The sequence below is a fragment of the Bufo gargarizans genome, chromosome 4 (genome assembly GCF_014858855.1).
Source record: "Bufo gargarizans isolate SCDJY-AF-19 chromosome 4, ASM1485885v1, whole genome shotgun sequence".
NCBI classification, from domain to species: Eukaryota; Metazoa; Chordata; class Amphibia; order Anura; family Bufonidae; genus Bufo; species Bufo gargarizans.
The window spans coordinates 267,746,884-267,772,388 of record NC_058083.1 but is presented as its reverse complement, the minus strand read 5'-3'; the positions used below and the strand labels follow the sequence as shown (position 1 = coordinate 267,772,388).

General features: G+C 42.8%; 1 protein-coding gene across 12 annotated transcripts in view; it reads left to right on the top strand.

Moving 5' to 3' along the window:
- The window catches only part of SNAP91 (synaptosome associated protein 91), a 162,860-nt gene that overhangs the window by 93,364 nt on the left and 43,991 nt on the right, over positions 1-25,505 (top strand). For 6 of the 12 annotated variants that reach the window (XM_044289042.1, XM_044289045.1, XM_044289044.1 and 3 more), the window contains exons 7-15: positions 9,112-9,223; positions 10,912-11,018; positions 11,214-11,255; positions 14,517-14,537; positions 18,784-18,851; positions 20,810-20,815; positions 21,301-21,322; positions 21,909-22,018; positions 24,292-24,392. In XM_044289042.1, coding sequence (XP_044144977.1) covers positions 9,112-9,223; positions 10,912-11,018; positions 11,214-11,255; positions 14,517-14,537; positions 18,784-18,851; positions 20,810-20,815; positions 21,301-21,322; positions 21,909-22,018; positions 24,292-24,392 — 589 coding nt within the window. The remainder of the gene's footprint in view (positions 1-9,111; positions 9,224-10,911; positions 11,019-11,213; positions 11,256-14,516; positions 14,538-18,783; positions 18,852-20,809; positions 20,816-21,300; positions 21,323-21,908; positions 22,019-24,291; positions 24,393-25,505) is intronic. The other 6 variants (XM_044289038.1, XM_044289046.1, XM_044289036.1 and 3 more) reach the window with 5 other exon arrangements.

Here is a 25,505-nt window from a genome sequence, read left to right as displayed (position 1 = left end):
GCTGGTACCACGGTCGATTTCCAATTAGAAGCAATCCGCACCCTTGCTACTGCTAATAGCTGTTGTTGAAGGCGAATAACTTGAAGCAAAGAGCATATCTTGGATTTTTTTTTTTTTACTGGGCTCTCTAATTCCCATAATCATTTGTTCGAAGTTCGTGGGGGTACTATTACTAGGTATCTGAACCCCGGCGAATGACTGCAAGAGATGGGACCTTTGGAAATGGGTTAGACCCCCCATTTGGAGGTTATCAAGAACAGCCTCATCACCACCGTGAGATCCTAATATAAGATCCCAAACTGGAGTCGAGTTCGCACTTGTTCTCTCGTTTATTGTTCTTAATTCTGGCGTAGAGTCCCACATAACGTCCCTAACTTGCAATACAGGGGAGATTGGGCCTGTCAGTAGTTTTCCTGCCATACACTAATTTTAAACTTTAAGGGGGTTTCGCGTCAGTGGATTTGCTATTTGTTTCAGAATATCGGGTCGATACCTTTTGGCTAGGACTAAGGAGCGTAGTGGAATTTTTGTCAGGTCTTGTTCTAATACTACATCTAACCTCCCCGGAGGGTTACGTAGCCATTCTAAGACCCTGTATAGACCTGTAGTAGCTAAGCACATCTGGTATTCTGCTCCACAGACAGCGCGTCAGGACTTTTCTTAATTGAAGAAAAAAGGTTCTAGGTAGGAAGATTGGCAAAGCCTGTAAAATATACAATACCTTTTGGGAGTACTATCGTTTTTTCCATTGAAAATTTTTATTGTTTTCAATTTTTTCAAGGCAAAGTACAATGCACATTAAGCAAGGCATACAACATTATTAGTGACAGAATCACAAGCGAAGGACACCTAATGTAAGGGGTCACCACTAAAAACAAGAAAACAGAAGGCGGTTAAGCCAAAAACTTGACAGGTATCAGCAAAAAGTATAAGCCTGGCAGCAGAGCCAGGACTGTCACAAAGGCATAAAAATAAAGTACACACTTCTATATCATAGGTTCGTAGATGGGGGGGAAAGAGAAGGAAGGGGGAGGAAGCGGTGAATAGCGATAGAAATTTGTTGTCTGATGGGATGTAGTAGAGAGAGACGCGAAAAACCCAAATCCTCAAATAATGTACACCTAGGGGAAGTTCCTGTAACGCTTCCAGGGCGTCCAAGTTTTCAGGAAGAGAGGTCTAGAATGTGACTCCCAATGTGAGATCTCCTCCAATCTATATATCTGGTCAACCTTATTCGTCCAGTGTTCAATAGTGGGAATTTCAGAGGATAACCAGTGAGTGGGTAAAAGTAGTCTAGCCGCTGCTAAAAGGAGGGTAAAGAGGGATTTACTATGTCTGTCTAGGTTTTCCATCCCTAGCAATAGCAGTACCAATTCAGGGGAGCAAGGAAGAGACGTCTCACATATCTGGTTGCATAATTTGATGATAGTGTGCCACCATGGATTGATCTTCTCGCATGTCCACCAAACATGCAAGAAAGTCCCTTTAATATTGTGGCATCTCCAACACAGATCAGAGGCTGAAGTACTATACCTACAAGTCTTATCAGGAGTTTTATACCATTGCATAAGAATCTTGTAGCCGTTTTCCTGGACACGTATGCATCTAGATAATTTGTGTGGTAGGATTAAAATTTTTGAAGTTTCCTGAGGAGTCAGTGATCTTTGTAGATCTTTTTCCCACTTGCCTACTATTGCCGGTTTAACAAAGGAGGTAGGGGATTTCAGGTGCTTATAGATTGTAGAGATAGATTTAGGAGGATATCGCTTATTGCTTAGCATGTCCACCAACCATTTTGTTTCTTCCAACACATGGAAGTTTTTTGCCCCGCTAAGTAATTCAGTCTTAAGGAAGTGTAATAGGGTGGGGTTATGAATCTGCGTCCCTAAAAGTTTGCAAATCTCCAAGTCAGGAACAATACATCCTTCTACATCCAAGAATTGAGTAATGGGGATCAATGAAGACCTAATGAGCAACGGGCAGCTTTCCCTCAATTCTTTGGGGGCCAAATTAACTATGTCCTTTATGAGCATAAGCGAGCTGAGAGGTATTGGGGCTCCGCTGATGGACGAGAGACCACCCCAGACCCTTAAAGTGCTGCGAACAATAGGGTTAGGTATCGAGGCCTGGGACGAGGGTAGTCTGTCAGCCAGCAACAGGGCCCTGGGAGAGGAGGGGAGAAGAGCAGTCTCTAACTGGAGCCAGGATTTATGTGCGGGTTCCCTAATCCAGTCAATTGCTCTGGAAAGCTGTATAGCTTGCATATAAGATTTAGGATCTGGGAGGCCAATACCTCCTCTAGTTCTGGGTTTAGTTAGGGTATCGAAGGATATACGAGGGCTTTTGCCTTGCCAAATAAATTTACGGATATGCTTGTTTAAAGAAGCGAAATACGAATCAGGGATAGCGATTGGGAGGACTTGCATCATATATGTAAGCTTTGGCATAATCAATGACATAAAAATATTCTTCCTCCCAAACCATGAGAGATAGGGAGAGTCCAAGGATTCCATTTGAGCTATCATTGAAGCTAGGAGGGGTTTATAGTTCAATTGAAAGAGGTCAGGCAAATGAGAGGACAGTTTAATCCCTAGGTAAGTTAGTTGTTGGGTTTGCCAATTGAAAGGGGAGTTAATTTGGAGGGAGGCAATACTGGTGGGGGATAGGCCTATATGTAAGATCTGGGATTTAGAAGGGTTGACCTTAAAGTTGGAGAGAGAGCCAAAGAGGTCAAGTATCGAGAGAATCCTGGGCATGGATCTCTGCGGGTTAGTGGTGATGATCAACAGGTCGTCGGCGAAAGCCGCCAATTTAAACTCTTGCTTCTCTACTCTAAGGCCCTGAATTTCACCGTCTTGTCTAAGGGCTTGGAGGAGGGATTCCATTACAAGGACGAAGATGAGTGGAGAGAGGGGGCACCCCTGCCTCGTTCCGTTTCTAATGGGGAAAGGGGAGGAAAGCAGTCCGTTTGTCGACACGGACGCCGAGGAGCAAGTGTACATAGAGAATATAGAGTCAATGTATTGCACAGGAATTTGGAATTTAGCCAGGACCAATCTGATATAAGTCCAGTCCACTCTATCAAATGCTTTCTCGGCGTCCGTGCCCAGCAAGACCAGGGGGCAGGATTTATGTGAAGCGTAGAACAGGGCGTCTAAAATTTTAGTGGTGTTATCTTTGCCTTCCCTACCCTTAACAAATCCCACCTGATCAGGCCGAATAAGGTCCGGGAGTAGGCTTTGGAGCCTAGTGGCCAGCATTTTAGCTAAGAGTTTAAGGTCCACGTTAAGTAAGGAGATAGGGCGGTAATTGGAGCAGCTCGAGGGGTCCTTACCTTCTTTGGGGATTATCGTAATGACTGCTTTGGTCATATCAGGGGAGAGCGGTTTATTGGCCAAGGAGAGGTTACATATATGAAGCAAGTGGGGTAGTAGAATATTTTGGAAGGAGGAATAATAAGTTATGGGAAGTCCATCGGGACCAGGGCATTTGCCCCTAGGGGTAGCTTTAATTGCAGTGATGAGTTCTGGGATAGTGAATGGTTTAGTCAGGGAGTTTTGTTGTGCCGGAGTTAACGTTGGGAGGTCAAGGGTCTCCAGAAACAAGTTAACATTATTCTCTCTGCTCATGGAGGGGTTAGGGAGATTAGAGGGTGGGAGGTTATATAGAGATTTGTAGAAAAGTCTAAATTGTTCAGCTATTTCTTCAGCTTTAAACAATTGAGCACCCTGGGGAGATTTAATGGACTGAACGTAACGGGAGTCTCTCCTCTGCTTGATACGGCTCATAACATATTTTGAAGCCTTATTTCCATGAGCATAAATCTTCTGTTGAGCGGACAGAAAAAATTTGGCCGAACGCTCATTCAGAAGGTTTTTCAGCTGAGATCTAAGAGAAGAGAGTTCTACAAGTTTCTGTGCTATCAAACTTCGCTTGTGAGCCTTTTCTACCTGATGGATTTGTAAAAGCAGGGTATTAAGTTTCTTCTCAGACTCTTTCTTTAAGAAGGAGCAAAGGCCGATCAATCTACCCCGTATGTACGCTTTATGAGCGTCCCAGACAACTTGAGGGGCTACCTCAGGGGTGCTATTAATAAGAAAGTATTCTTCTAGGTAGGAGGAGATTTGGGCAGTATGCTTCGCGTTACTCAAGAGGGATTCATTGAACCTCCAATTAGGTTGTCTAGCACTTCTTATATCCGGGGATATAGTACAGAAAATTGGGGAGTGGTCCGATAGCGTGATGTCTCCTATCTTGGGCATAGTACAATATTGCAGTTTCTCCTGTGGGACTAGGATGTAATCAATCCTGCTATAGGAGTTATTTGGGGACGAGTAGAAGGAGTAATCTATTGAGTCTGGGTTATGGCAACGCCATACATCTATAATTCCCAGTTTATGCAGCGTAGTATGTAGCTGCCTGAGAGTTTTTGCGGAGATAGGGGATTTCTTAGAAGATGTGTCTAATAAAGGGTTAAAAGCAATGTTAAAATCGCCGGCAACCAGCAGGAATCCCTCTCTATGCTGCTCTACTAAGGAAAAAGTGTTTTTAAGCCAATCAAATTGGTCAGTGTTGGGGGCGTAAATATTTACAAATGTGAACATAGACTGTCCTACCAGACCTTTAAGGATTAAATATCGACCTTCTGGGTCCTGGATGTGGGACTTGTATTGAAATGGAAGGCCTCTGCGGAAACCTATGCTGACTCCCCTCGAAGCTGCACCCCCAGCCCCACAATGATACCAGCTGGGGAATCTAGAAAAAGAAAGGTTAGGATAGTTATTATGCTTAAAATGTGTCTCTTGGAGAAATATCACTGAGCATTTTTCCTTGTGTAGGAGGGATAGGATCTGGCACCTCTTTGAGGGGGATCTCAGCCCCTTTACATTATAGGAGGCTAGTTTAAAATCCGCCATACTTGTACATTGGGGTGTGTCGACTGTAAGCTACAGGTGGCATACACTTGAGTAAATGACCAATCAGATATATCGTGAGGCGGGGAGTACAGCCACGAGAGGACCCGCAAAGCATCCACCTCCAAAGACCCTCCTCTCCACAATCCCTCCCTCCCGATGGGTGTCTCTGTTCCCATACTAAAAAGGATGTAGAAATGTGTCTTAAGTACCTGTCAGGGTGAGAACAAATAGAACTAAAACCAAAAAACTTGAATAAAAACAGTGGGAGGATGAGTATCCTCCAGACAGGAAAAGGTGTGACCATACTCTGCCTGTTCAGAGGTAACAAAACGAGTACAGGGGGGGGGAAGGGCAATAAACCCAGAAGCACTATCCCTCTAAAATAATAGGAAGACCAAAACTGAATAAGCCTATGCAGTATTAGGTATCAATAACGGGGGGAGGCTGGAGAACCTTTTTTGAAGTTGCTACAACTCTCAGATTGTAACTACAGGCAAGCGTCCAAGAGGAAGGCAGTCTAGAGTCTTTAAAGAGGGGAGGAGAAACGGAAAATATGCGGGTAAGACAGCACATTCAATCTTCTCCATGCAGGTGAACTCGTGTAGACTGAAAATCATTAGTGCAGAAAAAACTGATTAAAATAAATTATAGCATGACTAGCCTGGCATACAGACAGATGGGAGAACTCAAAGGAGAAATCCCCACTGTCTCTACGTCTACCACTCAGTGGAGAGCAGGGCCCGAAAATAGAGCAGGCCCAGCTCCACACCAAGCGTATTGCATGTAGTCAAGAAATCAAAATTGAAATAAAATAAAATAATAAAATAAGATAAAAGACTCAGCTACTTAAAGTCCCAGTTGATGCTTGCCTTGGTCTCCTAGATTGCAAAAAAGGGAGAAAGAGAGGAGGAAAGAAAAAGGGGTTAGTTAGCCATCCACCATAGAGAGACGTCTCGGGGTGGAGAGGGAACCTCTTCTTCTGCTGCTCCTTTGTGGTCTTGGGGTGCGTTGGGGCTCCCAGGGGATGGTCTTGGGTAGTTCCGGAAGAGAGTCCAGACTCTGTACCATGTCCCAGTTAACAATAGGCAATGGAGGTAGCTGGAGAAGATCGTAAGCCTTGTCCAGATCTGCAAATGAGGATACATGGATGCGACGACCGTCATGGAGGAAGGATAAGCCAAAAGGAAATGTCCATCTATAGATAATTCTTTTCTGTCTCAGCCAATCTGTAAGGGGTTTCAGAGCTTTGCGCTTTCTGAGGGTTGATTGCGACAAGTCCTGGTAAATGGAGATGTTGTTGTTCTCCCATTCTATGGAGTTAGAGTTCCTCGCGCCGGCTAGAATGGCTTCCTTCACCGGAAAGTGTAAAAATCTGCATATAATATCTCTGGGCGGCTCGTTTTCCCTTGGCTTTGGTCTAAGGGCTCTGTGCGCCCGTTCAAGCAGGACCTCATGTGCCGAGTCAGGGCCCAGAATTTTGAGGCATATCTGGGTAATCATTTCAGGAATATCTATTGTCGTAACAGTCTCAGGTATCCCCCTGAAACGCAGGTTGTTACGCCTGCTTCGGTTTTCTTGGTCCTCCATGGCTGTATATAGGGCGTTCAAGTGGCTCTGTGCTAGCGACAAGCTAGATGACACTTCCCCATGGTGCTGGAGAATTGAGGCCTGCGTTTCTTCTAGGGCCTCCACTCTCCTACCTATGTGCCTGACGTCTTCCTTAATAGAAGAAATGTCCACACTTATGGGGCCCAGGGCTTCTGCTAGCGCCTCCTTCAGAAAGGCCCTAGAGATTGGAAGGCATTCCGCTTCACCAGAGTCGTCTCCTACCTGGTCACCACCGCAGGCGGCTGATTGTTTATGACCGGAGCGTGGGGTGCCGGGCGCCATCTTAGATTCACGGCTTCCAGCCGCAGCGGCTGCTTTCTTCATAAACCTCTCGATTTCTCCCGCTTGATTTTGCGAGCGATTGCCTCCTGGCTGGTCAGTGGGCTTTTGGCCCCTGATTTTAACCATTTCTGGCTTTGGCAGGCTTAAAATAAGGTGCTGTGAGGGATATGCAGGCAGGAGAGCCGCGCTCTACACGTCCATCCGGAACAAGCGCTGACTCCGCCCCCCGGGAGTACTATCGTTTTAATAAGTGTCCTACGTCCAAACCAGGAGGTAAAAGATAAGTCCCAAGATGCAATGAGTTTGTTAACTATACGTGGTATAGTTTTGTAATTTTCTGAGTATAAAGCTAAAGGACGAGAGGTGATGTTCACACCTAGGAGGGGAATACTGCGTGTTGACCAAGTAAAAGGTGTACTCCACTCCAGGTTATTCTGTGTTTGTGAGTTGAGCGTTATATTTAATACCTGTGACTTGGATAGGATTACCTTAAAGTTGGAGAGTGTTCCAAAGCGTTCTAGCAACTCATGGACTGCAGGAAAAGCCTCAATAGGATTGGTGATAATGAGAAGGAGGTCGCCAGTAAATGCAGCGTGTGAGTGGGTGGTTCCTTTAATGGTTATGCCTTGTATCTTTTGGTCTTGCCGTACAGCTTGTAACAGCGGTTCTATGAATAGGATAAAGAGAACTGGGGAGAGGGGACAGCCCTGCCTGGTACCATTGCCAATTTTAAAAGCTGGGGATAGTGTATTATTGACTAAGACTTGCACTGGGATTTATATAAATGGCCATTACCGCATCTATAAAACTTTCTGAGATGCCAAAAATTTTCAGGGTCCACTCTATCAAAAGCCTTCTCGGCACCCGTGCCAAGAAGGACTAGTGGAGTAGATGTGGAATGTGCATGTTGAATTATGTTAATCAAGCGGCTTATGTTCATTCTTCCTTCTCGCCCTCCCACAAAGCCCACCTGTTTCCATGTGAATCAATTGAGGTAAGAGGGGTTGTAAACGTGAGGCCAGCATTTTTGCCAACAGTTTCAGATCAGTGTTGAGCAACTGGCACACAAGGAAGGATCTTTTCCCTCCTTGGGAATAATGGTTATTTGGGCTGCTAGCATATGTGGATGTAAAGGTTTCCCCTCCCAGATTGAATTACAAACTTGAAGGAGTTTAGGTAGTAGGATGTTTTGAAGAGTCATAGTACTTCATAGACATTCCATCTGGACCTGGGGTTTTATGGAGGGAAGAGTCCTTAAGGGCTTTTCTCAATTCTGTCATTGTGAACGGGCGGGATATTGCCTGCGATTCTCTTTCCATTAGCTTGGGTAGATCATGGGAGGAGATCCATTGCTTTGTATTGGTAACTCTTGTTTGTCGCTCATGGGGAGATGACGTTAGGTTTAGATAGTATAATTGGGTGTAATACTCTGTAAAGCTAGCCACAATTTGTTCAGTGTGGTAAAGGGTTTGGGCTGTTGAAGACTGTATTTTTTGAATATATGAATGAGCCTTTTGCTCTTTCAGTTGGGATTCTGACAGCCATATAGCTTGTGCATCTACACAGGAACCTTTTTTGGGGCTTTTAAGTGGGGCAGTAACTTATAGGATTTAGATCTTAAAGTCTTGGAGTTTAAGAAATTAGAATAAAAAAAAGCAACTGTTACTCGCCTATTAAATACCGCTCCATACCAGGGCCAATGCTTCAGTGGTTTCTGTCTGTTCCTGGGTCATCCACGTGACCACAATCACAGGTTTCAGTGGTGATGCTAGCATGTTTGGCACATGACCACATAGGGTAGGTGGATTTAAAGGGGTTGTGTGGTTTCAGGAGGAAACTGGAAACCGCATACGATCCGAACCGCCTGAAATAAAAAATTGCCTGCCTGACACATCACATGCCACCGCTCTTGGCCAGGGTCTGTTTATCAGCTTGCAGTAGTGATGTTACGTCTACAACACGTGACTGCCGCAGACAATCACTGCCCTCAGAACTGCACCAAAGAGGCAGAGATTGGCTGCAGTGGTCAGGTGTTGTCGAGGTGACTTTCCTGCAGCTGGGTAGAAAGAGCCCGGCCCGGAGAACTGGAGCAGCGGTGCTGGATTTATCAGGTAACAATCTATTCTTTATTGTAGGCAGATGGCATGGGTTGATTTTATTTAGATTTTATTTATTTTTTTCCTGAAACTGGACAATCCCTTTAACTGCACATGGTCTTCTTGAACATGACATTTGTTTTAATAGATTATCACTACCTCTGCAGGCTGCTTTCTGAATCTTATGATTGTTTTTTTTTTGTCCTCAGGTTCACCCTAATGAATTGACCAATGGGGTTATAAATGCTGCTTTTATGCTTCTTTTTAAAGATCTTATCAAGTTGTTTGCATGCTACAATGATGGAATAATTAATTTATTGGGTGAGTATGTGTCATATTTGCACTGCTAGGTTAGGCTACTTTCGTTTTGGGCGCATCAGTCATGGATCTGCAAAAACTGATCCGTTGCAATGATACAACCGCATGCATCCGTCATGAACAGATCGGTTGTATTATGTCTTCTATAGCCATGACGGATTTGTCATGAACACCATTGAAAGTCAATGGGAGACAGATCCATTTTCTATTGTGCCGTTTGGCTCAGTTTCGTCAAGCGGACAGCAAAACGCTGCAGACAGTGTTTTGGTGTCCGCCTCCAGAGCGGAATGGAGACTGATCGGAGGCAAACTGATGCATACCGAGCGGATCCTTTTCCATTCAGAATGCATTAGGGCAAAAATGATCTGTTTTGGACCGATTGTGAGAGCCCGAACGGATCACACAAATGGAAAGCTGAAACGCCAGTGTAAAAGTAGCCTTAGCGTTATAAATGTAAAAGTAGTAATTCTCTAATGCACAGTAGTAAGGCCTTCACACCGACAGCATGGGTTCCATTTTTACAGGATCCATGACAGGTTTGACCTATTTGAGGGTCCGTTTAGGTTTCCATTTCTTTTGCAACTCCCAACATGCCTGGACAGTCTACAACTATTACAGCATGCTGGGAGTTGTAGTTTTGCAACAGCTGGAGGGCTGCAGGTTGAGCATCTCTGGTTTAGCAGGTATTTGGCCCATAGTGGACACTTGACATCCCCACATGATGTCATGAAAATGAAGGTAGACCGTTCCCAGTTGTCCCTGATGTTCCCTGTTGGTTTTGTATGGTTGTGTTCTCTATGAATAGTATACCTTTTATGGCCTTTTCTTTACATATGCTTTACTCAAAATATCATCCAAAAGTCCTTCACTTATCTGAACCTTGCTGTATAAAGCTGGCCATACGTTATGGATTTCAGGTGGCCATTTTCTGAAAGACTTTAACCTGTGGAGGTTGTTTCTAAATCGGTGTTTCCCAACCAGTGTGCCTCCAGCTGTTGCAAAACTACAACTCCCAGCATGCCTGGACAGCCTTTGGCTGTGCGGGCATGCTGGGAGTTGTAGTTTTGCAACAGCTGGAGGCACACTGGTTGGGAAACACTGTTCTAAATGATAAAACAAGAGCTTTTACAAATGATAAGCAGATCTGCTGTTCACTTCTCTGTTCCTTCCCTCGACAATGACAGGAAAATATAACATAGCAACAGATATCTGCCATTGTTCTGCATCTGTCTAGCTACTTCGTGTCCTGGAAAGGCGCCTGTGGTCAGCAGTAAATTGTCTAAATTGCCCTTTTTGGCTATCCAAAATTTCCAGCATAGGGACACCTCAAAGCAAAAGTGTGTGGCTTAGGGTCCATTCACACATCCGGACCCTAAGCCACCGGCAATGTGTGTTCCGCATTTTGCGGACCGCACATCGCCGGCACTATAATAGAAAATGCCTCATCTTGTCCGCAATTGCGGACAAGAATAGGACATGTTCTATTTTTTTCAGTAACGGAATTGCGGACCCGGAAGTGCGGATCTGCATTGCCGGATCCGGAGAGCACATTGTGTGGCCCCATAGAAATGATTGGGCAAAATGTGGAACAGAATTGCAGATGTGTGAATGGAGCCTTATAGTTCTACTCTAAGAAAACTATATTACATATAATTTCCCTTGTTTTTTTTTCTTTTTTTCTCGCGTATCAGAGAAATTCTTTGAAATGAAGAAAGGCCAATGCAAGGATGCTCTAGAGATTTACAAGCGGTTCCTGACCAGAATGACAAGAGTTTCAGAGTTTATGAAAGTCGCAGAGGTAAGCTGTATAAAAGAATTCCTCTAATCCCCAGTAGTCTGATGTAGAAATGTACTACACATGCTGCTTGCTGATAAAGCGCCTGGACATCGCTGCACAGTTCTGCATTTCCCAAATTGTGTTCTTTTTATGTTGCTTTGTAAACCTCCTAAGTTTCTCAGTATGTGGCACTGATATGTTTCCTTTGTGTTACAGCAGGTTGGCATTGATAAAGGTGACATGCCTGATCTTACTCAGGTGAGGAGTATTAAATACTATGTGATGTTTACAATGAAGCCATGCTTGTTTATCATTACAGGCTATTGACGCCGTTGGGAGCAATTATTATTATTGCATTTTACTCATTTTGAGCTAAAAATCATTGTTTCAATTGGTCTTTATTAAAAAATTTCAACAGTTTCTTTTTTTTTTTCCTCTAGAGAGTTCACTTTCAGTACATCTGCAGACTATTGCTTCCCTCTTCTCACCAGAGAGCTGGTCTGACTGTTTGAGTCCATCAGAGCAGCTCCCTGATGGATTCAGTGTGTAGTCTGTAGATGTAGTGAAAGTGAAAGCTGTAGAGGAAAAACTATTGACAATTTAAAGACCAATTGAAATAATGATTTTTAGCCCAAAATGAGTAAAATGCAATGATGAAAAATTGCCACCAAATGTGTCCACAGCCTTTTAGGAGCTTTCTGTGCAGTCCCGGTTTCTGAGCTGGGATCGTTGTGCCTAGGCTTTATAGTATATTCCCACGTGCTGTTGTAGAAATTTCTACGACTGAAAAGTCTGTTCTATATTTGGGATCAGGGTTTGCGCATGGATGTGTGAACATACCCTTATGGGCGCAGTTGCTGTTTTCCAATGAGGAAGCCTGTGGATGCATTACTCAGACAGTGTAGACTGCAGCTCCATAGACTTGCTGCAGATGGTTTTTGGTTTATTCATGAATTACCCAGCATTAGTTTTAGAATAAAAAGATTAATAAGTATCAGTCACCTTTCCTGACATGTGTATTTTTAGTAAATACTGTATTTTTTGTAAAATAACAAATCTGGAGCATCTTTTTTTTCCAAAACTTTGCTCTGTGCTATTCCTCTTTCAGCTATGTAGGGGCCTGCCCCTAGCCGGAAACACCCAATTGTTTATTTCTAGGAGGAATAACAGGAATGGCAGAACACAGAGTTATAATATAGTCTGTGTCCAATGTGTGTGTGCAGTCAGGAAAAATGGTTCCTGTGACGGCTGCATATCCCGGCCTGACCATGGCTTGGCTGTCTTGGACTCACTGGGGCACATTTACTATATGATGAAAACAGACCAAAAAGGAGTGGGTCAATACAATACAAAAAACACTAATAGTACCAAGGTAATCCAAAAATAGCATAATTTTATTAGAAAATCACAAACACATGATTGGCACAAATCACACAGACATTTAACACAGGTCACAATACATATTAAAAACCAAGAGGACCGATGGTGAACTGCTGGTATATATTAATAAAGTGCACGTGCAAAAATCTTGATTGGTCATCAGTAAGAAGGTGTATTACACCTAACCACTATGGCTCCACGTTGCATGATGGCTTTCCACATTTTGCGGACCGCACATGGCTGGCACTATAATGGAAATGCCTTTTCTTGTCCGTGTCTGCAGATAAGAATAGGACATGTTCTATTTTTTTGCGGGGCTGCGGAACGGAAGTGCGGATGCGGACAGCACACCGTGTGATGCTTTGCGGCCCTATTGAAAATGATTGGGTCCGCACCCGTTCATCAAAATTGCGGAACGGATGCGGACCCACTTTGCGGACGTGTGAATGGACCCTAATTCAAAAGCTTTAAAACTTTTGCCGACCTACCATATTTATGTAGATGCGCCTTTTTTTCCTGAATTAGGCGCACAAACAATCTTTTATTTTTACTCCACTCCTGACCAGGCTTATTCTTCCTGTCTGTATTGACTTTTTTCCCGGTCACTCAGAAACCAATGAGACAAGTCTTGGTAAATATGTACCTGTCTTCCAAAAAAACTCACGTCAGGAGAGCTGATACAGTGCCTTGCAACAGTATTCACCTGCCTTGACTTTTTTCGTATTTTGTTACATTACAGCCTTAAGTTCAATGTTTTGTTAATCTGAATTGTATGTGATGGATCAGAACACAATAGTCTAAGTTGGTGAAGTGAAATGAGAAAAATATATAAATTAAACTATTGTTTAGAAATAGAAAACAGAAAATTAGCATGTGCGCATGTATTCACCCCCTTTGTTAGGAAGCCCATAAAAAGCTCTGGTGCAACGAATTACCTTCAGAAGTCACATAATTAGTGAAATGATGTCCACCTGTGTGCAATCTGACACATGATCTATCATTACATATACACACCTTTTTTGAAAGGCCCCCCGAGGCTGCAACACCTAAGCAAGAGGCATCACTAACCAAACGCTGCCATGAAGACCAAGGAACTCTCCACAAGTAAGGGACAATGTAGTAAGGGACAATGTTGTTGAGAAGTACAAGTCAGGGTTAGGTTATAAAAAAACATCCAAATCTTTGATGATCCCCAGGAGCACGATCAAATCTATCATAACCAAATGGAAATGACATGGCACAACAGCAAACCTGCCAAGAGACGGCCGCCCACCAAACTCACGGACCGGGCAAGGAGGGCATTAATCAGATAGACCTAAGGTGACCCTGGAGGAGCTGCAGAGTTCTACAGCAGAGACTGGAGTATCTGTACATAGGACGACAATAAGCCGTACGCTCCATAGAGTTGGGCTTTATGGCAGAGTGGCCAGAAGAAAGCCATTACTTTCAGCTAAAAACAATAAGGCACGTTGTGAGTTTGCGGCAAGACATGTGGTAGACTCCCAAAATGTATGGAGGAAGGTGCTCTGGTCTGATGAGACCAAAATTAAACTTTTCGGCCATCATCATTGACTTTGGGGGGGTGAATAGTTATACACATTGACTTTTTCTGTTATTTTGTCCTATTTGTTGTTTGCTTCATAATAAAATAAAATAAATCTTGAAAGTTGTGGGCATGCTCTGTAAATTAAATGATGCCAATCCTCAATCCATGTTAATTCCAGGTTGTGAGGCACCAAAACACGAAAAAAGTCAAGGGGGGTGAATACTTTTGCAAGGCACTGTAGGTCCTCTGTAATTTCATGAGCTGCTGCGCTAACAGACTTTCCAGCCACGTACAGCGGATCACCATCAGGAACGTCGGCCGCACTGGAGACCTCAATTTAATTACTTTCTAATTTTCCTAATCTATTTACCACAGACACGCAAACAGACACCAGGGCCAATTTATTCTAAAGCCATTTAATCTACCAGTGTGTTTTTAAAGGGCACTGGGAGAGCCCATAAAATGCCCTGTAGACGCATTCATATCATTACATTACAACTGAGCGTCTGAGGAAGGGAATTCATTCTGCCTTCAGATTATGATGTTATGTTAGATGAGCTTCAACGTTAACTATAACTTTTTTTCCTTTTAAGGACGGTATCGTCGATGAGCCGGTAATTTAGGCGCTAAGTTTTAGTATTAATACTTTGCTTTCAGCGTGTCCTTACTCACTTCCTATAATCTACTTTTTAGTGAGATGATAAGACCTGCATTACCTTTAATCTCCTCAGATTGGTAGCAGAACCTTTAGGCTAACTGCACGTAGGTGCGCGTGGACCTGCAGAAATTCCACACAAATTTCCATACATTTCTGCACCAAAATCTGCATGCGTTATATGTGGATTTCATGCGATTTTTGCCTTATATTTCCCCCGTCTATTGAAAAGAATCCGTACCAGAAATCGCACAAACAGTTGACAGATTTCAAGATCCGCACGTCAGGTCAATTTCTGCACAGAGTAAAAAAAAAATCTAAGTGTACATGACACTTGTCTAATCTGCGTAATACGTATCGTGTGCAGGTAGCCTGACTGATTTGTCTGTAATACAGTCTAAATATCAAATTATTATTTATTTTAATCTGAAAATGAATATGATAAATTGCTGAATTCTGAAAGTATATGTTACATACTGGAGGCTGCAACCTGCATGCACATACTTGGCTACATTAGTAGAAGCTTTTATAAAGCCAGACTCCTGGCGAGATTAGATCTAAAACGTTGTACTGATGGTCAGATGGTAGCATTGATAAAAGAATAATGTTGCACTGACCTAAATCATAGCTGAATGGCCGAGGGCTGTATAAACCACAGCGTTCTCTTCACACTCCTGTAACAGAACACCACTAAACCACTGCATGGACAGCAGTATAATAGAAGAATCCCTGACTATGGGTGTGTTCTCTCATATGGATTTTGGTGCAGGTTTTTTTCCCCACCTTATTGAAAGACAGGATATTTTTGCTATTAAATGTAATTTTTAGAAAGTAGGTGTGAACAGTGGCTCAACTTTCCCAGAACAATAGAACTGGTGCTCATGCCAAAGACACACGCAAGAATAAATGTAAAAAAAGAGATATTGGAGGGCACACACTATCTAGTGCTGCAGGAACGACCCAATCACATAAACATGTATTATACAAAGAGAAAATGCAGGAGGAATAAATGAATAGCTAAAGTAAAACTCTTAGGGCTGTTTCACACGAGCGGATGCTGTACGTAACATCCGCTCCGTGAATGACAGCCAAGACCCGATGCGGACAGCAGAGACACGGAGCAGTAACATGACTGATAATGCTCCGTGCCTCTGTAACCTCTTTACTACGAAATCACAGTGACAACTTTATCTCACTGAGATTTTGTAGTAAAGAGATCATAGAGTGGCACGGACCATTATCAGTCATGTTACTGCTCCGTGCTTCTGCTGTCCGCATCGGGTCTTGGCTGTCATTCACGCAGCGGATGTCACGCACGGCATCCGCTAGTGTGAAACAGCCCTTAGGCTACTTTCACACTTGCGGCAGAGGAATCTGGCAGGCAGTTTCGTCGCCGGAACTGCCTGCCGGATCCGGCAAAACGTATGCTACCTGATTGCATTTTAAAACTGATCAGGTTCCTGATCCGTCTTACAAATGCATTGCAAGAACAGATCCGTCTGTACGTTTGTCATATGGACAAACTGATCCGTTTCAATTCTTTTTCAAATTTTTAGCGGTCTGCGCATGCGCAGACTGGAAGGACGGATCCGGCATTGCGGTATTTTGAATGCCGGACCCAGCGCTAATACATTCCTATGGAAAAAAATGCTGGATCAGGCAAGTGTTCAGTTTTTTGGGGACGGAGATAAAACGGCAGCATGCTGCAGTATTATCTCCGTCCTGAACAGTCAAAAAGACTGAACTGAAGACATCCTGATGCATCCTGCTCTCCATTCAGAATGCATGGGGATATGCCTGATCAGTTCTTTTCCAGTATAGAGCCCTTAGGACGGAACTCAGTGCCGGAAAAGAAAAACGCTAGTGTGAAAGTACCCTTTAAAAACCTGCATATGTCATTTTACTCCCATTCGGTTGATGAGTTGATATATTGGTAACCGCAATGGGAGTAACAACCTGCTGGCTGATAATCCTATCTGCCGAACAATAGTCCTTCAGTTCATCCACAGTGTGGTAAGTTTGCAAGCCATCAAATGTGTGGTGCAGGCAGTCTTAATATTTCGCACTATCCACTACAGCACTCCTACAATTTGGTGTCAATTTGTCGGTTCGCCTTATTATAAGTGTTTTCTATTGTCACTCCTATTATTTCTATAAACTATATAAGAGAAATGTGATTTATATATTTTCAAAGTGACCGATGTAGGGTCAGGGTTTACATCAATGAAAATATTCTTTGCTATTTATGTGATCCGTTACTCCCATTGCGGTTACGAAAATACCAACTCTTATCAACCTAATGCGGGGTGCACAACCTGCGGGCCGCATGCGGCCCCTAGAGCCATGGTTTGCGGCCCCCGCCCTGCTGGGCAGAAACACAGCTGATCCTGCAATCAGCTGTGTTTCTGCACAGAGCGCCGCACAGCAGATGGATCACAGGTTTTGCTCCTGCACTGTAGCAGGAGCAGAAAGGGTCCCCGGCTATTAGTGAGAGCGGGGAAGCTGAGGAGAAGACAGAAGCGCTTTATTAGCGCTTCTACCTTCTCCTCTATGAGCACTCTGCAGTGTGGACCCAGCGATCATGTGATCGTTGGGTGTCTCGGGAACAGAGGAGCCCTGCCCTGGTACAAAGCCTCCGCAGCAGGCTGGTTTCCCTGTACGGTAACTGGGGCTCCTTTGGATGCTCCAGTTACAGTGGTAATAGTACAAAAAAAAGTCACTTATTGTCTCCCAAAGGTCTTTCAGTGACCTCTTGGGGACAAATTATGTGGTAAAAATATATATAAAAAAAAAAGTTAAAAAACTATTAAAAAAACTGTGAGAACTAAATAAACTAAAAAATTAAATAAAAAGGAAAAAGTGCGTTTACTGTCCCACCACAGTCTTTTTATGAAAAAGTGACAGTGTGCCCCAAAGTCTTTTTATGTCTCTTTATATTAAGTAAAAAAAAAAAAGATACATAAAAAAACACCCACACCAATCAAAACCGTCACCATTACCGCCCCATTCTTGTGAAACTTTTCATATTATATAGCAAAACGGCCTACACAAAATAGACAACTAATTATAATAATTTATTTTGGTATCAGTTTGCATATTTTAAGAATAAGGAGCTATAGTTTGAAAAAAATATACTTTAAAAAAAAAGTACAGTTTTCGAAAATTCATAATTACCTGCTCTACTCCGCTCTGGTCCTCTGCACTGCCCCCGCTGCCTCCATCTTCCGGTTCCTGCTCTGTTTACACCGGTCAGTGCATGGCCATGGTCACTTGTACGGCTCCAGTCAAAGACTGGCTTCAGCAGTGACACGCTGCTTGTGGCCACATCACCGCCTAAAGCCAGTCAATGTCTTGAGTGGTGTATGACCATGTCCATGCACTGCCAGGTGTAAACAGCGGAGGCAGTTCGAAGAACCGGAGAGGCGGGGAGCAGGTAAATATAACTCTTCGGTTTCAGGGGCTATGCTGCAGCACGATATTTGGGACAATTACTGGGAACAAGTGTTCATAGGAGCGCTCATATCTTATATCTGGCCAGTATAATCGTGCAGCTGATCAGTCGATAAACAAGGAATTGCTCATTTGTCGGCTGATTTGCATATTTTATCAGGATGAAAGATGTCCGATTATCTGCAGCACGACTGTGGCAGCGATCACTCCTCCCCAGTCACTTTGCACTGGCTTGTGTAATAGGCAGATGAGCGCCGATCAAATTTTTTTTATTTGCGGCCCCTTGAAATAGAGCGATGTGACAATGCGGCCCCCAGACCAAAAAAGGTTGTGCACCCCTGACCTAATGGGAGTAAATGACATACGCAAGTTTCTAAGGGTTTAACTATAGCTATTCATTTATTCTTCTTGCATTTTCTCTTTGTATAATACATGTTTGTGATTCGTTCCTGCAGCACTAGATATTGTGTGCCCAATATCTCTTATTTTAATTTTTAGAAAGCTCATTCCCTTGTCATGGTGAGAACCAGCGTCTTTCTTAAGGCTTCATTATAATTCTTCTTGATTTGCATGCTCCAGTTTTCAGTGAGTGGCTTCTCTTACTAGAGCTGATTTTCCTTTTTGTGTTCCTAAAATGTTATTTCTTTACCTATAGTGTGTATAACCGTTCCATCTACAAAAATGACTTTGTGGAATTACAGGGTAATGCTCTTTTTGCTTTGCGTTTTTCTAATATCGTGTCGCTTGTGTCATAGGCACCGAGCAGTCTTATGGAAACTTTGGAACAACATTTAAATACATTGGAAGGGAAGAAAGGCAGCAGGTTTGTATGTAGATCTGTTCTAGTATACACTTCCGTACGTATGTGTTGTATAGGCACGTACTGAACCTTTGTACTGAGGTTTGTTCTCGCTCATTCTGCGTGGCTTTGTTGGATGACCCCATTAGACCTCTTTCATACGTCCTAGAATCATGAACATGTGCCGTCTGTGGTCTCCATGGACCGTTCACACATCTATTGAGTTTAATGTGTGTGTTCACATATCTGTGGTTTTCCACGGACCATGGGTCCTTGGTGACACCAAGGAAGCATGAACTATTTTGTCTGTGATTACGGATCCCGTACACACATTATAGTCTATGGGTCCTTGAAAACCACGGACACAACACAGATGGCATCCTTGTTATATCAGAGATTTTCTCGGACCCTTGGTAGGAGAAGCTCTAGAAACTAATTTTCAGCTGAGCAGTGTCCATGGATGACACATGGAGAGCAAAAAATCATGGATGAACCTCTGACCATCTTGTCACAGGTGTCATCATGGACACGGAGGTATAAACAAGGGCTTAGGCTCTGTATGGTAATGTATTGAGGATCTGTAGGTGTATATATAACACCTTGATGCATACGGAACATGCTACAATCTTATTTCTTTTGGGTTCATACAGAGTCTCATGCACCTATATGGGAGCTGTTGAAAGTGTCTGGCACTTTTAGAGAGCAAAATGACTTGCATATGCCCCCTATTATGAAACACACCCCCAATAAATAATTGTTTTGGTTACTAGATAATTTGAAACCTTATTGTACATGCACAATCCTTCTTTTGCAGAAACCGTTATGGTATAAAAATCCTTCAAACTGATGTACTTACAATTGTAAACTTGGAACGAAATACGGTATATTGTGAGGTTTGACATATGAGATGCAGTATAAGGCCTCTTTCACACTACCGTATGGCTATTTCAGTGTTTCGTGGTCCGTTTTTCACGGATCCGTTCATTTATTATTATTTATTTTTTTGTTTCGGTTCCGTTTTTCCGTATGGCATATACAGTAATTACATAGAACAAATTGGGCTGGGCATAACATTTTCAATAGATGGTTCCGCAAAAAATGGCACGAATACGGAAGACATATGGATGCATTTCCGTATGCATTCCGTTTTTTTTGCGGACCCGTTGACTTTAATGGAGCCACGGAACGTGATTTACGGCCAAATATAGGACATCTTCTATCTTTGCACGGAACAGAGAAACGGAAACACGGAAACAGAATGCATACAGAGTACATTCAGTTTTTTTTTTTTTTTTTTTTTTTGCGGACTCTGTGAAATGAATGGTTCCGTATACGGAATGCAAAAAACGGAAAAACAAAAAAATGTAGTGTAAAAAAGGCCTAATCCTGATGAAGGCTTTTATTCACATTGAGCCAGATTTACTATTGTTGTTCCACCAGTATTTTGGCATAAATCCATTATGGGTACGGCCACACGGTCAGGTTTCCTGTTGAAATCGTGGAAGCCAAAATCAGGAGTGACTAAAAAAGCTCGGAGAAGTCATATCTGTCCTTTTTTATAATTTCTCTCCTTTTTATGATCCACTCTTGAGTTTGGCTTCCAAAACTGCATCGGCGAAGTATACCCTATTTTTTTCCGTGATTACGGATCCCTCATGCACATTATAGTTTATGGGTCCCTGAAAACCACAGACACAACACAGATTCCATCTGTGGTTTTCAAGGATCGTTGCTGGGACATGCTCTGGAAACCAATTTTCAGCCTGGCAGGATCCGTGGAATGCTGATGACAGATGGACCACACACAGTGTTCATGAACCACTGACCATCTTGTCACAGATGTCATCGTGGACACAGACATATGAAAGAGGCCTCACTAAAGGACAGCCTTATGTTTAACATGTCAAACGTATGGCCTTGTTTGCTGACCTGACCTTTCCCTTTTTTTTCTTTGTTTCTTCTCTGTGTCTTTTATCATTCAGTGATGGGTAAGTTCCAAAAATTAGCTTCCCCCCCCCCCCCAGTTAGCTGGTCCTCTAGGGTGGTCACACTGCCATCAGTTGTGACATGTGGAGGAACTGCTATGTCACTGCACATTTTCCCTACATTTCAATGATGTACATGTGCATATTCCTTTTTGTGGTCTTGACCTGTGCTGGAAGGTACCCTCCGCTCTGTGTAATGGAGCTCCACATACATGTAACACTGTTGTGTAATCCAGTTTGTTTGTCATTATTAAATTGCCATGGTTTTTAAATTTGGATTTTTATTTATTTTTTTGTGTTTTTTTTTTTTTTTTTTTCCTGTTGTCATGCGGTGTCTCCCATTATTGCTTTTGTATAAAATTTGTGGTTTTAACGTGTGTAATGTATGAAGCTACATGGCTTTTAAACAAACGTCTGTGTCGTAAAATCTATATATGCACGCGAAACTGAAGGTTGTATATAATTTTAAATAATTTTTGTGATTTCAGCTCTGGATCGCCGGTAGGCAAGGTAATGAATATGATAAGATTTGTCTTTTGTGACTTGTAATTACTGATGAGTAGTATATTTCATGTGTTGGGGCATGTTCACACCCGCCTTGTGGTTTCTGTTTATAGCTAGAACCACAACACAGTGTCTGATTTGTCATGCCACAAATACCACCGGCACCTAATGGACCATATTTGCTACATGGGAGCTTTGAACAGGAGTGTGAACAGAGCTTTAAATTTATTATTGGGAAGTCTGTTTTCGAAGTGTCTTCCTGCAGCCGTTGCACACAAACTACTGGACAGCTGCTGTTGAAGGGGTTGTCATCACAGACAACCCCTATAATCTGCCACCCCTGCAAACAGTGGATCTGCCTGCAGGAGCAATGGCAGTCATTCAGTGGTGGAGCCATTGCTGGTCAGCGGTTTCCAGCATGTGGCTCAGACGGGTAAATTAAATAGTTAATGTATGCTTATTGCTGCAGCCTGGGGTCTAAATGATTGGCAGCTATCCTGGAAGAGCTGCGTTATCCTAGAGCTACAATAGTGCGGTGGAGTAGGACAGTATTGCTACGTGTTTTATTGTGATTTGTGTTCTTGTATTATAGTCTTCCCCTGCTACTACAGTCACGTCTCCAAACACTACTCCATCCAAGACTGTAGACACCTCTCCACCCGTTGACCTTTTTGCAACTGCAAGCGCTGCATCTCCCATTTGGTAAGGCTGCTTACTTTTGATCAGTCGTCATCGTCGTTGGGAAAAAAAAATGCAATTCCTCAGTTTTGTCCCTTTGGCATTACCTTTGTGGCAAAACTGACCTCAACTGAACTAACCTTCATTCTCTGGGTCAGTACGATTACAACAACTCCGTCTGTGACCACCATGCATCTTTTCCGCATGGGGTCCAGGCATCTATCTTTGTCTGTGTTTGCCTTATGTCCTGTATTATTCTGTTCAGTATGTGGTTTATGTCTGAACTGTTTCCTCGTTATTTGGGCTCCAGTTTTTTTTTTTTTGAGACTGGACTGCTGGTGTTATCTTGAAGATTTTGGCCAAGTGCATCGGGACTATCCCACGAGGTAGCAACCTGGTGAACCCTCGGGAACATCTATCCCCACCATCAGGGATACTGTGAAGATCGAGGGTTCACTTAGACAACGCCTTTAGGGTTTGGCCCCAAGTCAAACTGGTGCACTTGGTCCAGTGGTGATCCATCAGCCACTGTTTACCTTGCCTCTTGTCCAGGATTATGTCTTTTGTGTTTGGTCGTGTTTAATAAAGTCTTGTTTTCTGTTCTCTGATCCGTTTGCATGTTTTTTTGTATTCTCGTGATATGTTCATAGGTTCTGTTGACTCCTAGGACATGACAATATGATGTCTGATTTTCATTTTTTACATTAATCATTGCATAAGCCCTTTGAAGATAATCTTTCACCATAAAATGCAGTGCAATCTGCAGGCAGTATTTATACAGCTGGAAGAGTTGAGCAGATTGATATAGTTTTCTGGGAAAAGATTCAGTAAAACTTGTAATTTATACTCTTAAATTTCTGATCTTGGTTGTACATGAAGAAGGTTCAGTTATTAAAAGCATTCTCTGTGTAAGTGTGTATACATAGATAGCTGTCAGTCACTGATAGCTGTACACAGGAGAGGTATTATCAGTTATTGATAGCATTCTCTCTGTAAGGGTCCATTCACACGTCCGTAGGTGTTTTGTGGATCTGCAAATTGCGGATTCACAAAACACGAACACCGGCAATGAGCGTTCCATCGACGGCTCTATAATAGAAAATGCCTTTTCTTGTCCGCAGTTGCGGACAAGAATAGGAGATGTTCTATCTTCTTCCTTTTTTTCAATTTTTTTTTTTTTTGGGGACGACGACGGAATTGCGGATGCGGGCAGCACATAACATCCGTTCCGGCCCCATTGAAAATTAATGGGTTTTTTAAAATCCGGAACAGATCCGGAAAAAAATTGCGGACGGGTGAATGAAAGTTTTGTATGTATACAGAGATAGCTGTCAGTCACAGATAGCTGTACGTGGAGGAGGTGTTATCAGTGATTTGATAGCGTTCTCTGTGTAAGTGTGTATACATAGATGGCTGTCAGTCACTGATAGTTGTGCACAGTGTTGTTAATTTCAGAAAAAGCTGATAAAAATGTGTAAATTACAAGTTACAGTGAAGGTTTTCCCACAAAACTATACGTCAATCTGCTCAGCTCCTACTCTATATAACATGCTGCTTGCAGATTGCAGTGCATTATATGGTGACAGGTCCTTTTTTACGCCACCAGTAACCCCCACTGCTCCAAGAGCTGAGTAGAATCAAAGTGCTCAGTGCTTTTGCCACTTGATTTTGATAGGTGGAGGTCTCATCACCCAGACCCCTAATGATAAAAAAATGTAATGTTGAGACATATCAAAATGTATGAAACGCTTTGTAAACTTTTAAATTTCCATTTCAATAATCTTGACCATGTGGTAAAGCATGTAGTGCCATAGTTTTCTTGTACCTTAATGAGAAGGCTAGAGTCCTGGAGGAGCGCCACACATAGAAGTGCAAATTAGTGGAAGTATTAATGTGAAGGGAAGCTGTCAGGAGAATAATGCTGCCTGAACCACAGGTATCATGAAATCCCGACGCTCTCCCTCATTACAAAGAACTATGTTTTACTATGAAATTTACTATGAAATCTGGGTGGCTCCCCACTAACTTCATAACGTTTCGCTTGACTGAATTGGCAGGTCTCTCTCCCTATACACAAATGGGGAGAGATCTGTCAACAAAGCCTCAGAGGAAGAAGCTTTTGGGGAGCCGACCCCATGACTCTTCTCTGCATATCTAGATTTAATTTAGTCATAACTGAACAACAAAGGTTTGCGTTCAGATCACAGGAGTCTATAATGTCTGCCCTATAATGCACGCATATGATTAACTGTAAAGAATTTGCTTTCCTTAATCCCTTTTGACTTGGTTCTTTGCAGTTCAGCAAAGCTCTCCAATGATCTTCTGGATCTGCAGCCAGACTTCACCTCAACCGGTCATTCAGCTTCAGCTGCCCCTGCAGCCGCCAGTGCTTGGGGAGGTAAATCCAGCATCCTTAATTGCTTTGTCACATTTTGTTTTGGCTTCCTGAACTTGTACCATCAGCTAAATTATGTGCAGGTTGCAAAGTGCTGATAATGTAGTATATTGGATATATAGCAGTTTAGTGTGTCCTCTGCGTACACTATGGCCTGCTGATAATGTAGTATATTGGATATATAGCAGTTTAGTCTGTACACTAAGGCCTGCTGATAATGTAGTATATTGGATATATAGCAGTTTAGTGTGTCCTCTGCGTACACTATGGCCTGCTGATAATGTAGTATATTGGATATATAGCAGTTTAGTCTGTACACTAAGGCCTGCTGATAATGTAGTATATTGGATATATAGTAGTGGAGTGTGTAACCTGCATACAGTCGTGGCCAAAAGTTTTGAGAATTACATAAATATTGGAAATTGGAAAAGTTGCTGCTTAAGTTTTTATAGTAGCAATTTGCATATACTCCAGAATGTTATGAAGAGTGATCAGACGAATTGCATAGTCCTTCTTTGCCATGAAAATTAACTTAATCCCCCCAAAAACTTTCCACTGCATTTCATTGCTGTCATTAAAGGATCTGCTGAGATCATTTCAGTAATCATCTTGTTAACTCAGGTGAGAATGTTGACGAGCACAAGGCTGGAGAGCATTATGTCAGGCTGATTGGGTGAAAATGGCAGACTTGACCTGTTAAAAGGAGGGTGATGCTTGAAATCATTGTTCTTCCATTGTTAACCATGGTGACCTGCAAAGAAACGCGTGCAGCCATCATTGCGTTGCATAAAAATGGCTTCACAGGCAAGGATATTGTGGCTACTAAGATTGCACCTCAATCAACAATTTATAGGATCATCAAGAACTTCAAGGGAAGAGGTTCAATTCTTGTTAAGAAGGCTTCAGGGCGTCCAAGAAAGTCCAGTAAGCGCCAGGATCGTCTCCTAAAGAGGATTCAGCTGCGGGATCGGAGTGCCACCAGTGCAGAGCTTGCTCAGGAATGGCAGCAGGCAGGTGTGAGCGCATCTGCACGCACAGTAAGGCGAAGACTTTTGGAAGATGGCCTGGTGTCAAGAAGGGCAGTAAAGAAGCCACTTCTCTCCCCAAAAAACATCA